The 13,730-nt window shown below is 55.7% G+C and overlaps 1 protein-coding gene across 4 annotated transcripts in view; it reads right to left on the reverse strand.

Moving 5' to 3' along the window:
- The window catches only part of VAV2 (vav guanine nucleotide exchange factor 2), a 180,313-nt gene that overhangs the window by 47,034 nt on the left and 119,549 nt on the right, over positions 1-13,730 (reverse strand). For all 4 annotated transcript variants that reach the window (XM_070455884.1, XM_070455881.1, XM_070455874.1 and 1 more), the window contains exon 4: positions 13,536-13,604. In XM_070455884.1, the coding sequence (XP_070311985.1) occupies positions 13,536-13,604 (69 nt within the window). The remainder of the gene's footprint in view (positions 1-13,535; positions 13,605-13,730) is intronic.

The raw sequence follows: 13,730 nt of genomic DNA on the forward strand, positions 1-13,730 counted from the left end.
TCTCTCTGCTACTTAGAGTGTATGCCTTCCATTAAACTGTCTTCCAGTTCAACGACTCTTTCCTCTGCCATCTGCAGTCTTCTGTTAAACTGATCCAGTAACTATTCATTTAAGTTACCATGCTTTCCGGTTGTAGAATTTCCGTTCGGTCCTTTTTTATAGTTTCTATTTCTCTACCGAGGCTCCCCATCTGTTCATTCACTTGACACATTTTCCTCAAAGCCCTAAAATCAAAATAATAAAAGTGCTAATTGTGACATCTAAGTCATCTCAACAGTGATTCCCCTTGACATTGTTTTTTTCCTTCAGTATGACTCACTTATACCTGTCTCTTTGTTGGTTTGATGATTTTTCATTGGACGCCGGACACTACAAATGGTTCATTACGGACATTCTGGATCCACTATTTCTTTCGAAGAGTAATATTTGTTCTGACGGTTCACTTGGTTGGCTGGACTCAAACTTCAAACTCTATCTTCCCTGCTGTGGGCAGCAGCTGAAATGACTGCTAAATTCAGTTTCCAGCTGCTGCATTTCTTGCTGGAAATCTCAGGGCGTCTGCTGTGTATGTGAGGTTTGATGGTCAACCCAGGACTCAGGTGGGCTCTATCAGCAGGTTTGAGTCTGTGGGCTCCTCCCTTCCAGCATCCCTCACCCAGCTTTCTGACTGTTCTACACCCTCAGCTTCTTTCCTCTGACACCTCTCGCCAGTGGGCTGGGGGTTCCCTCAGGTAAAGCACTACGAGCTCTCGACCCCAACCACACTGAGCAGCTCCTGAAGAAACAGCGGGCTCCTCCAGGTAAGCGTGAGATGAGGCCGCCCCGTGCCCCCTCCTCTGCCCTCAGAAGGAGCAGAACACGAGACTGAGACCCGGGAAGACACCCTCCGAGGTCCCCACACGGGCCATCACCGTGAACTCGCCGCTCTTCCTCCTCAAAATCAATACGGACGAGGAACGGCCATTCAGGCAGGACCAATTTTCACGCACCACACTCATCTCTTCTGATTCACTCAGGGCACTGAGGTTAAAAATAGGCTGCCAGAGACACCAGACGGAGAGCTGTGCTCTGGCATCTGAACTCGGGACAGAAAAATCTCAAAAATGCAGACACGGTCACCTCTCTCCATTCTGCAAAATGTCTGTTATCCAGAACCTGTTGAAAACTTGGGGGAGGGACGGATAAATCAGGCGTTTGGGATTAAGAGATACGCACACTATATATAAAATAAACAACTAAGACCTACTCTACAGCTCAGGGAATTCTGCTCAGTATTGAAATAACCCATAAGGAGAAAGAGTCTGAAAAAATACAGGCACATGCATGCATAACTGAAGCACAGTGCTTCGCACCTGAAACTAACGCAACACTGTAAGTCAGCTCAACTCCAGCTAAAAACAGACAAACAAGCTTGAGTGGTGAATGGTCATCTTCATGCCTTTAATGGCCTAACTTTACCCCCGTCCACAGGGCCTCATTATCAAGCCATAAGGACACTCATAAGCCTGCTCTCTGCATTTATAGGTCTTTTCAATTATGAAGATACTGCCAGTCATTATTTAACTCAGGTCGATGAGCACTAAAAAATATAGGTTCAGGCATATTACACGAAATTATAAAATAGTAGCACTGAAATTTCATTTCGTGGACGTTCCACATTCCAGGAGAGGAGGAAATAAAAGAAACAGCAAAGAAGTGAGTTTTTGGTTTTTTTTTTTAAGAAGTGAGTTTTTTTAAAAAGCGAAAACAAAGTCATAAAGGTAAAACTACATACATTTTTTCAACCTGGCAATTAAGATAAAAAGATTATCAGACTCGATTGTTTTAATCTACACTTCTCCTAAGACCAAATCTGCACTGGGAGGTGACTTCTGGAATCCAGGGGACACAGAGGCACCAACTAACAAACTGTCCGTGGGCCTCACAGTCCAGGTGGGGAGACGGACAGGGCAGCAGTTACGTCTGAGATGCAGACCCGTCTAACCTGGAGGAGGGTCACTGGTGTGAGGTGACAAGCTCTGGTCTCCAACAGCTTTGTCCCTTTGGCCAACACTGCATGCAAATTCCACCACTGCCCCACTGATTCTTAGCTGAAGCATCGCCTCTGAGTGCGAGTCTCCTGAGCAGGCGGGGGCAGATACATTACACGTCTTGAGCATCTGCTAACACAGATGAGTTACTGCTGGGCCCAGCCGGCCCAGTGCATCTGACGGCCACGCGGGCTGAAGGGAGAAAAAGGCAATGACAGGTGTGGGGTCAGGAGGGGGGAGGGGTGCAACATGAGGCCCCCCGAGGGTCTGAAGGGTCCTGGGGTGCGGGGAGGTGACCTGGAGGGGCCTCCAACAAGGCATGGGTCCTGGTCCCCATGTTCCCCTGCAATGTGAGCTGGATCCACCCAGTTATGGCCTGGCCCTCGGAGCTCAGCGGGACCCCACGGCCCTTACAAACCATCCTGCGGGGCAGAGGCCAGGAGTCTGAACCCCCATCAGGGCCCGGTGCACTGGACCTAAACTCCAGTCCCACCTCCTATGGTCCTGGAAAAGGAACTCAAGGCCCTGAGAAAAACCCGAAAGGGACTCTCAATCACCCAGGCCGAGTTTTATCGTGTCAGGCCGTCTCAGTTCCAGCCTGAGTCTTTCCTCAGCATCACGCGAACCCACAGAGCCTTGTCTTGAAGTTCCCAGCCGTCAGAGGCCGGGCTTCAGGGAGAAACTGCGCGTCCCCACCACGCTACAGAGGTCTATGCACATGACCACGCTCGGGCAACGCTGGACCACAGGGGTGGCGCGGTCCCTTCTCCTTCAGCTCAGGCTCTCATTGTGGGATCCTGACTCTCCCGAAAGCGGCCCCCTTGGGGGGAAGCAGTCAGGCAAGTCCGAGATGGACTCTCAGCCCTGGGAAGGGCTCTGCAGCTCTAGGGAAGAGAACCTAGGCCTCAGTTTCCCCACCTACAAACTGGGGATGAGGCAGAGCCCCTGGTAGCATCGCTGGAAGGATCGGCCTCAACGGAGCTGACCAGCACGGGGCCAGCACACAGCAGGTGCTCACTAACGGCCGCGGCCCAGCACCCCCCGAGTGGGAGGGGAAGGTCAACGAGACAGTACTTAGCACAGTGGTCCACGCTCAATAAACAGCCACCGGCAGCATCAAAGACATCGGATGTCCTGAAACACATCCAACCAGACAGTGGGGAGGCGAGTGTCAGCACGGATTTGTCCTCGGCGGGCTTCAGTGATCGCCCTTCCCTGTCCAGTTGTCCAGGAGAGCTTGGAGGACCGAGTGAGCAGGGGAGTCCCGGACCACGGCGAGGCCAAGGCCCCCACCCCTCTGGATCGCGCCCAGGCCACTGTGAGATCCCAGCACCCCCTTCAGCTGGTCACCACGTGAACACTGGGCGTCTGCAGCCCCCAGCCCACGTCCCAGGGCAGCCCCCTCCCCTCTCCCCCTTCACTCCAGCAGCAGCTGTACTGGCAGATGCCAAATCCTGACAATTACTCTGGCCCTCACAATGGCCCGAGACCCTCGAGGAGGCCTAGAGCCCGGCCTGCTGCCTCCCTGAGACAGCAGAAACCTCCCCTCCCGCTGAGACCCCGGCCCCCGCCCTGCCGCCCCAGGAGCCTCTCCTGCCAACCTTGATTTTGGTACAGAAAGTCAGCTGCCTAGAAGAGCTTCCCCCACTCCCCCCGCCACGTGGGGAAAATCAAAGAAGAGCGAACAAACTCTCTGCTCTCTGCCTCTGGCGAGGCTGTGTGTTTACGCTGTACATAAAACATGACGATGACAGAGCGACGTGCGTTCGGGCCCCGGGCCATCTGACGCTGAGAAGCAAGATCCCCGACCACCGCTAAACTGTTACTAGGAAACCAAATCCGGCATCTCCTGACCTCCATCCACACCAGTCGGGGGGCGGGGGGCTGGCAAGGAGAGTGGGCTTTGGAGGGCCTGGGGAAGCCGGCTATGGGCTGGACCGGCTACACATGGGGACAGACAGACAGACAGATAGACAAGGCACTGCTTACACTTGGAGGCAGGCCTCACCTGCCCTCAGCAGACCCTCATCCCAATACTCGAGCTCCCTACAGGTGGGGAAAGCGGGGCCCAGGGAGGGCAAGACGGTCCCTGAGGTTGCAAAGCCGTTTCGGGGGCACATCTAGATGGCACCACCGTGGATATGAGATTCCCAGAGCGGGCTGGGCTCGCCCGGCTGTGTGCTTCCTGCCAGAAGCCCCTCTTTCTCAGGGATTCTTTCAAAGCAGCAGGAGAATCTCCCCACCATTCAGATTTGGTCACAAGGATGAAGCCCAGGCGCCTGACTGGGCCAAGCAGCAGATGGCTCTGGGTTTTAGTCCCTCCGTGGTCATGTAAAGAGTGCTATGTAACCTCAGGCAAATCACTTACCCACTCTGAGCTGTAACTTCCCCCACTACAGAATGACTCGATTGGACATGAGTCTGAGCAAGCTCTGGGAGTTGGTGACGGACAGGGAAGCCTGGCGTGCTGCAGTCCATGGGGTCGGAGAATAGACACTACCGAGCGACTGAACTGAACTGAAATGGACAACGAAACACGGACGGGACCAGGCACCCTGCGGAGTCCTGGAGGCTGAGATGATGGGATGAGTCTTGGGTGCCGCACCTGGCACTCAGGGGGCCCTGCTGAGACGCTGGGGTGAGCCCCAGGCCCCTGGCACTCTGGGGACCCTGCTGAGATGATGGGGTGAGCCTCAGGCCCCTGGCACTCAGGGGGGGCCTGCTGAGACGCTGGGGTGAGCCTCAGGCCCCTGGCACTCAGGGGGGGCCCTGCTGAGACGATGGGGTGAGCCCCAGGCCCCTGGCACTCAGGGGACCCTGCTGAGACGATGGGGTGAGCCCCAGGCCCCTGGCACTCAGGGGGGGCCTGCTGAGACGCTGGGGTGAGCCTCGGGCCCCTGGCACTCGGGGGGGGGGGGGCCTGCTGAGACGCTGGGGTGAGCCCCAGGCCCCTGGCACTCAGGGGGGCCCTGCTGAGATGATGGGGTGAGCCTCGGGCCCCTGGCACTCAGGGGGCCCTGGGAACTTCCTGGAACCCCCGCTTGGCTCCTTATCAACAATAGCAGATGTTCAGACCCCTGGGCATGTTCTCTGTGCGGCGGTCCGCCTTTTCTGTGCTCTGTTTCCCTCGGGGTGGCCCTCATGAAGAGCTTACCTCGGGGGCTTGGGGGACCCCAAGTGCAGGAAAACAATGACCACACCGTGACAAACCTAATCCTGGTGGACTTTTCATCTTCTGGAGAAGGGGCACCTCTTTCAGTCTGCTGGGGTTGGGGATGGCTTCTTGGAGGAGGTGACCTCTGGGCTGGGTTTTATAGGATGAGTAAGAGTTTGGTGACCAATGGAGCAGATATTACATACATGACAGAGCTTTTTCATAGTTAAGTCGAACATGTTAGGCTTATTCATATTTTGAGCAATATTTTTTAAGGGTCACCGTGTGTCCAGTCTGTGCTGCGCACGGGGGAAATAATGTACAAGGGGCCTCGTCTTTATCCTCAGGGCGTCCAGAAGTTAACATCCGGAAAGCGATTTGAAGAGGCCTTCATTAGACAGACTGCAAACATCTCCTCCTGGCAACTGCCCAGCTGGTCCCCGCTTTCTTCTTGAAAACAGCACAATGAATGCCTACCTCCTCCACATCGGCCTCCCCACCCTGCGGAGAATGTTAAGTCAGACCACGGAATTGCTGTGACAGCCTTGGTCCTGAAAGGACTAGTCCTTAACTAGATATTAAAAATAAAAATCCATCCAGGTCTGTCTCGTGTCTGCTGGCCTGTGTGATTCCACTATCCAGCCAGGGCCGAGTGGCACAGGGCATCAGCTCTGTGGGCACTCGGGAAGCCCCTCGGACTCACTCTAGCACAGAGAATGAACACGCTTCCTTCCCGGAGTGCTGGGTTTCAAGGTCACTGACGCTCTGGGCCCCCAGGGCAGGCAGGGCAGGTGATACAGCTCTGGCCCAGGTGCCAAGAGGTCAAGACATCCATGGAGGGCAGGACAGGAAGCCCTGAGGAGCAGAGCTCAGGGCTGTCAGTAGCCAGGAGCCGGGGGAGCTACGAGCCTGCTCACAGGGTGTGGATGGGCTGCCCCACCGGCCGTCCAGCAGCTGGTTCTGGGAGGGCAGGGAGCGTCGGGCAGCTTATCTAGGCCGCAGTGGCAGGAGGGCCGCTGGGCTGCACACACACACGGTGACTTTGGGGCCCAGACGGCCAGCCCTCAGGTCCCAAGGAACAGACACAGCTGACCCCCAGCGTCTCCAGGACCCCAGCCCCAAATAAGGCAGCGGCCGGCCTGGTGGGGGTTGGGGCAGGCTTCCTAAGTCACACCTCAGCAAACCCTCTGTGGCTTCCGTTCTCTTGCGGTACCCCTTTCTCCAGGAAGCCTTCCTGGTCTCCTGGCCCACTGAGGTCTGCACTCAGTCAACACTGCCTGGATAGCTCCTTCGGGGTGAGGAGAGCTGGACAGTGAGAACTCTAGGGGCCAAGTCACATGGGACTCTAGCCAGCTGCCCTGGGGGACGGCCAGGACTTCTAAGTGGGACCCACTTCAGAGCCACTCTGCCCCTTATCCACTGGGCTCAGCATGGGGACAGACCCCCACGTGCCCCGTGGACACCGGCTTCAGTTCCTCCATCCTGCCAGTCCCATAGCCCGGCCTGGGCTTCCAGATTTACAGCTAGGTGGAGAGCCCCCCAACAGGGCTGCAGGGACCACGTGCTGCCGAGGAGGCACCCGCCCTGCACACAGTCGGCACTCCCTACGTGCTTACTGTACGGACAAAGACCTGAACAGCCAGAGGTGCCGGCCGCTGGGCCAGCACACGAGGTGGCCCCATCCAGCAACAGCCACAGGAGAGATGAGGCCTTCCTACGCTCGGCCGTCACCACACGAGCAGCCTGGAGCCAGCGTCCCCGGCTCCAAGCGGCAGGCGGCAGGGCAGGGCGAGGCGTCCCCAGTGTCCACGGCTCGGGGGACCCTGCCTGTCCCCATCCTGTGGGAGAAGGGCAGCTGCGGACACCCCCACTCTGGGGGGCTTGACAGTCGGCCCACTTTGGGCCGTGGTGGGGTCTGCGTCCTGCAGGGAGTGGTCTGTTTTTAATGAGGCTGCTTTTGCGATAGAGTCAGCAAAAACAAGACCAGGAGCTGACTGTGGCTCGGATCATGAACTCCTTCTGCCAAATTCAGACTGAAATTGAAGAAAGTGGAGAAAACCACTAGACCATTCAGGTATGACCTAAATCAAATCCCTTATGATTATACAGTGGAAGTGAGAATTAGATTTAAGGGACTAGATCAGATAGACAGAGTACCTGATGACCTATGGATGGAGGTTCGTGATATTGTACAGGAGACAGGAATCAAAACCATCCCCAAGAAAAAGAAATGCAAAAAAGCAAAATGGCTGTCTGAGGAGGCCTTACAAACAGCTGTGAAAAGAAGGGAAGCCAAAAACCAAGTAGAAAAGGAAAGATATCCCCACTTGAATGCAGAGTTCCAAAGAATAGCAAGGAGAGATAAGACAGCCTTCCTCAGTGATCAATGCAAAGAAATAGAGGAAAACAATAGAATAGGAAAGACTAGAGATCTCTTCAAGAAAATTAGAGATACCAAGGGAACATTTCATGCAAAGATGGGCACAATAAAGGACAGAAATGGTAGGGACTTAACAGAAGCAGAAGATATTAAGAAGAGGGGGCAAGAATACACAGAACTGTACAAAAAAGATCTTCACGACCCAGATAATCACGATGGTGCGATCACTCACCTAGAGTCAGACTTCCTGGAATGTGAAGTCAAGTGGGCCTTAGAAAGCATCACTATGAACAAAGCTAGTGGAGGTGACGGAATTCCAGTTGAGCTATTTCAAATCCTGAAAGATGACGCTGTGAAAGTGCTGCACTCAATATGCCAGCAAATATGGAAAACTCAGCAGTGGCCACAGGACTGGAAAAGGTCCGTTTTCATTCCAATCCCTAAGAAAGGCGATGCCAAAGAATGCTCAAACTACCACACAATTGCACTCATCTCACACACTAGTAAAGTAATGCTCAAAATTCTCCAAGCCAGGCTTCAACAATACATGTACTGTGACCTTCCAGATGTTCAAGCTGGATTCAGAAAAGGCAGAGGAACCAGAGATCAAATTGCCAACATCCACTGGATCAAGAAAAAAGCAAGAGAGTACCAGAAAAACATCTATTTCTGCTTTATTGACTATGCCAAAGCCTTTGACTATGTGGATCACAATAAACTGTGGAAAATTGTGAAAGAGATGGGAATACCCGACCACCTGACCTGCCTCTTGAGAAACCTGTATGCAGGTCAGGAAGCAACAGTTAGAACTGGACATGGAACAACAGACTGGTTCCAAATAGGAAAAGGAGTACGTCAAGGCTGTATATTGTCATCCTGCTTATTTAACTTATATGCAGAGTACATCATGAGAAACACTGGGCTGGAGGAAGCACAAGCTGGAACCAAGATTGCTGGGAGAAATATCAATAACCTCAGATATGCAGATGATACCACCCTTATGGCAAAGAGTGAAGAGGAACTGAATAGCCTCTTGATGAGAGTGAAAGAGGAGAGTGAACAAGATGGTTTAAACATTCAGAAAACTAAGATCACGGCATCTGGTCCCAACACTTCATGGCAAATAGATGGGGAAACAGTGTCAGAGTTTATTTTTGGGGGCTCCAAAATCACTGCAGATGGTAATTGCAGCCATGAAATTAAAAGACACTTACTACTTGGAAGGAAAGTTATGACCAACCTAGATAGCATATTAAAAAGCAGAGATATTACTTTGCCAACAAAGGTCCATCTAGTCAAGGCTGTGGTTTTTCCAGTGGTCATGTATGGATGTGAGAGTTGGACTATTAAGAAAAGCTGAGTACCAAAGAATTGATGCTTTTTAACTGTGGTGTTGGAGAAGACTCTTGAGAGTCCCTTGGACTGCAAGGAGATCCAACCAGTCCATCCTAAAGGAGATCAGTCCTGGGTGTTCATTGGAAGGACTGATGTTGAAGCTGAAACTCCAATACTTTGGCCACCTGATGCGAAGAGCTGACTCACCAGAAAAGACCCTGATGTTGGGAAAGGTTGAGGGCAGGAGGAGAAGGGGGCAACAGAGGATGAGATGGTTGGATGGCATCATGGACTCGAACATGGGTTTGGGTGGACTCTGGGAGTTGGTGATGAACAGGGAGGCCTGGTGTGCTGCAGTTCATGGGGTCACAAGGAGTCGGACACGACTGAGCAACTGAACTGAACTGCTTTCAGATTTGTCCCCTCGGAGAAGCAATTATTTCAGAGAAACATGAGGTGCCCCCAAACCCAGGGACACATCCAGGCCTCGCACTAGGGTGGGGGGGTGGTCCCCCACACACGCAGGTCTCCTGGTTGATGCTGACCTTTCACGCGAGGTGGCCTGAACATAAGGGAATTCTCGTTGCAGCTGGGAGCACGGGGCAGGCCAACAAGGATGCTGGGAGGGGTGGGCCTTGGCTTGCCCACTGATGAAGGTCACAGTCGGGCAGAGCGACAGTTCCTAGACCCCTGCATGGACGGGCCGGCCAGAGGAGCGTGGCCTCTGCCCTCCCAGCAGGTAGCTGCCACCTCACTCCCCAGGGACGAGGAAGACCAGCTCTCAAAGCAAACCCAAAGCCCTCGAGGTGCCTCGACTCAGAAACTCCTGCATTTTATGCACCTTCAAAAAATCACCCCAACAAGGCTAACATGACACATTTAAAGCTGTGAAGTCATTTTATGACACAATAAAACATACAGCTCTACATTTAAGGATAAATTATATTCCCTGCCATGTCTGATCACATTTGTTCAAGCCTGAAAATCACTTCAATCCAGGGGAAAGTGAACCTGCCTGGTGGCCGGGAGTGGGCTCCTGGATCAGGAAACCGCGGCTCCTTCCAGCTCGAGGGGTCCACGGATGACCTGGGCTGACGCTTTCACCCCAGGGAGGGAGGAAGTGAACCCCAAGAAGGAGCTACCGTGCCCAGAGAGACAGGAGGCTGCCACGAGAGCTGCAAGTGGCCAAGGTGGACCCTTGGCCTGCAAGACGCTGCGTCGCCAGCCTGCCAGAACAACCTCCAGGCCCCCCTCCTCGTGGGGTGCCTGCAGAATGGAAGCACAGCCAGTTGGGAGTCTCTATAGGCCTTCCGACGGGGGCCGCGCCTTCCCAGGTGTGAGGGGTGGTCCACCCCGTGAGCCCCAGGGAGCTTCGATAATTCTGATTTCTTGTCAACACCTTGCAGTGTCTCAAACCTGCTGCACCTCCGCAGGTAATGCCAGGCCACGTCTCTGAGACGGGAGCCCAGGGTCCTGGGCAGGCGCATGCTGTCTTGCTCTCCCTCACGGTTCCCCACCTCCCGCTCTCGGGGGCCACCCACCCTGCCAGGCCTTAGCAAGGCTGCTTCTTCCACTGGGACGCCAGCCCTGCCTTCGGCCACTTCCCACTTGGACTCTAAGACTCAGTTGTCACCTCCTCCCAGAAGTCTTCCCTGATTTCAAGGTTGGCATCCACCTGGCCCAACTCTGAGCTCCTGTGGTCAACCATCTCGTACACATTTTCTTTTCCTCCTGTGTGCAAGTCTGGCTCCCAGCCCTGCGGGGGGCGGGGCATTCCTCCAGGGCAGATACTTAACTGCAAGCCTGCCCAGGAGCTGGACAGCTCTGAGAAGGTGTGGCAGGCAGCTCCAGGCCCCTGGGAGCACCTGGAAAGAAGCAGGGCGTAGCGGGAGGGATGAGCCATCAGGCAAACGCAAGGAACTAATTGTCTGGGCCATTTAAAAACAGGCCTCTCATCTGAGGCTCCGTTTGCTTGACAGAGCGTTCTTTTAAGTGGCAATGTTTTGTGCTAATTTTTTCGGCCAGCTGCTCTATTATTTCATGATACGCTCTTCAAGGATCTCAGAAGTGAGCTCTGAGTGCTTGAGAACATAATCTTAGCTCACACAGAGCCCGCAGAGTGCTGTTGTGCCTCCGAGACTGGGGCTGCCCAGGTGGGACCGCCAAGCCACACGTGGCTGTGGGCTCACAAACGTGGCCAGCGGGCTGACCGGATCACATCAACCACCTCTTACATCAGCGATCACGGGTGGAACTAGCGGATATTTTGGATACACTGGGTTCAGTAAAATACACTCTAAAAAGTCATTTGTGTGTGCTCAGTCGCTCCGTTGTGTCCGACTCTAAGATGCCATGGATTGTAGCCTGCCAGGCTCCCTGTCCCTGGGATTTCCCAGGCAAGAGTACTGGAGTGGGTTGTCATTCCCTCCTCCGGGGATCTTCCTGACCCAGGGATTGAACCCAGGTCTCCTGCATTGGCAGGCGGATTCTTTACCACTGAGACTCCCGCTTCTTTTTCTCTTTCTGACGCAGCTACTAGAACGTTAACAATCGCCAGGCAGCTCGTGTTTGATCTCTCCTGGAGAGTGCTGCCACGGCCATCAGGCAGGGGTATCATTCCTGTCTCTTTATAGTTCCTGACAGTGCGCAGTAACCCGCTGGCGGCTGAGCGAACAGGACTCGCTGACAGAACGGAAGTGTTCTTGGGCCCACACACACCTGGCGGTCCCTCCCTGGGGCCCCAGACTTTCCCCAGGGCTACGGCCGCCCGTGGAGCCAGAGCTAGACTTTCTCTGAACAGCTGTGAAGTGTCTGAGGTCTGGCGGAGCAGCAGGGCCCTTAGAGACACAAGGTGGTCAACCTTTCTGACACCTGGTCAGAGCCCAGAGGAACGAATGAGCCAGTTTTGCTGGAAACGTCACCCCCTCGCTCCCCGTCACCACTGGGCATCAGATCCAGGCCGCCGCCCGGCCCCCTCCCCCAGGAGAGGCCGGGTAAGAAACGACATTTCTGTTTATGTCATGTAAATTGCCATAATGGATAAATATGAGTCCCAAGTCCGCAGAGACAAGACGCTAGGAAATCTTGATTTTCAATGAAGGCAGGGGGTGGGGGGGTGGGGGCGGACAGGGAAAGCATGAAAAATTTATTAACCTGGAGCCTCTGGGACCAAACCGCAAGTTAAAGACTCAAATCCATCCCCCTTCCCTATAACGTATGATTTACGTTCGCAATAACGGGCGCCATACGGAACTCATTGGATTAAGGAGGCTCACTCTTAATGTCACGGAATAACATTATTGAACCGCGCAAAGCCACCCGGCCCCCGCACCGGCTTCTCCGTGTGGGAGGAATTCCATCCTGTGTGTTGGTCTGAGAGGTCAGACAGCAGTGGAGCTGGGGGAGAAAGGAGGAAACGGGCGTGCGCCCGACACACCGCACAGGAATCCTCAAACCTGGACAGACCCCCGGGACCAGCAGGGACCCCTGGGGGCAGCAGCTGAGCAGGGGGCCTGGCGGCACTCAGGAGGCTGGGCAAGGTGGGCCCCGCTCTCCTGGAACCCGCAGCCTCTGCTGACCCCTGAGGCATGTTTCCAGAGGACACGGACCCCAACTTTGGCTTGAGGGTGACTCCAGAGAAATGGCCTGACACTCAGCGCTGGGCAGGGGGCTCCCCTGGGGTCCCCGGGCCCCACGTCCGCAGAGCCCGCCCCGGATGGAGTCAAGGGGCATCAGGCTGGGGCCGCGACAGAGCAAGTGCACAGGGCATCCCGCTCTCACTGTGATCACGACTCTTGCCCAGTCTGAGCTGTAAGATCCAGGCAAGCGAGGCTGCGAGGCTCCCCAGAAGCAGCGGCCGGTTATCGGGGACCAAAGAGACATCTGCCGACAAATGGGGACAAGCCCCCTCGGCAGGTCGTCGCCTGGCCTGAGGGCCGTGGGCCCGCCACGGCCTGGGCAAGCCCGTCACCTCTCCACCTCCGTCCCCACCGGCCACGTGGAGCAGGCCACACGGGCCCGCACCAGGCCACTGTCGACCTCGCAGAAGCCAAGCTTCTCTTCCGGAAGACCCCCACCCCCACCCAGTCCCTGGGGAGGGCTCCGGATCCCTCGGGTGAAACCACCGCTGGGGTGGGCTGCATGTGACGGCCCAGGCAGTCCTCGGAGGGGGCAAGGAGGGGGCAGAGGCAGGCCAGACCAAGGCTTGGGGAAGCGGGGACACCCCAACAGCTCCAGGAGGCCCCAGCCTGGAGCCTCAGTCCAGCCCCAGCCCGCGTCGGGCCAGGAGGCAACCCTGAATCACCAGCCGCCCCTGCTCGTGGCCTGAGCTCCCAGGGGCCCAGCTCCTGCAAAAGCGCCTTCCTTCCCCGGAACGGCCTCGCCAGCCCAGGGAGGCACGGGCCCAGCCCCACCCCGACGGCAGCACCGAAAGACCAGACTTCCTCGCGCCCGGCCCTGGGGAGGAAGCCACAGCCATGTCACCACGGGAACGTGGGTGAAGACCTGCTGACCCTCTGCCGGGGGTAGGGGGAGCGCGCCCCCCAGCCCCATGCAGACGGCCAAGGCGGACTCCCGTCCCCGAGAGAGCCCGCCTCCGTCCCCCCACTCCCTTCCCGTCCCCCTGCCGGCTCCTTACTCTGCCAGCTCCTCCAGGCTGCGGTACACGTCCTCATCATTCTCCGCCGTCTCCTCCGAGGGGAAGGGCCTGCGGAGACAGACAGGGGGGAGTGAGCGGGTCTCTGCCTTCCATCTGCTCTCATGAAAGGAAACACGGTGCGTGTGACACAGCATGTGAGACAGGGCCCCCCAAGTCGAGATGCCGAGCAGGAGG

This window comes from Odocoileus virginianus, chromosome 2 (assembly GCF_023699985.2).
Source record: "Odocoileus virginianus isolate 20LAN1187 ecotype Illinois chromosome 2, Ovbor_1.2, whole genome shotgun sequence".
NCBI classification, from domain to species: Eukaryota; Metazoa; Chordata; class Mammalia; order Artiodactyla; family Cervidae; genus Odocoileus; species Odocoileus virginianus.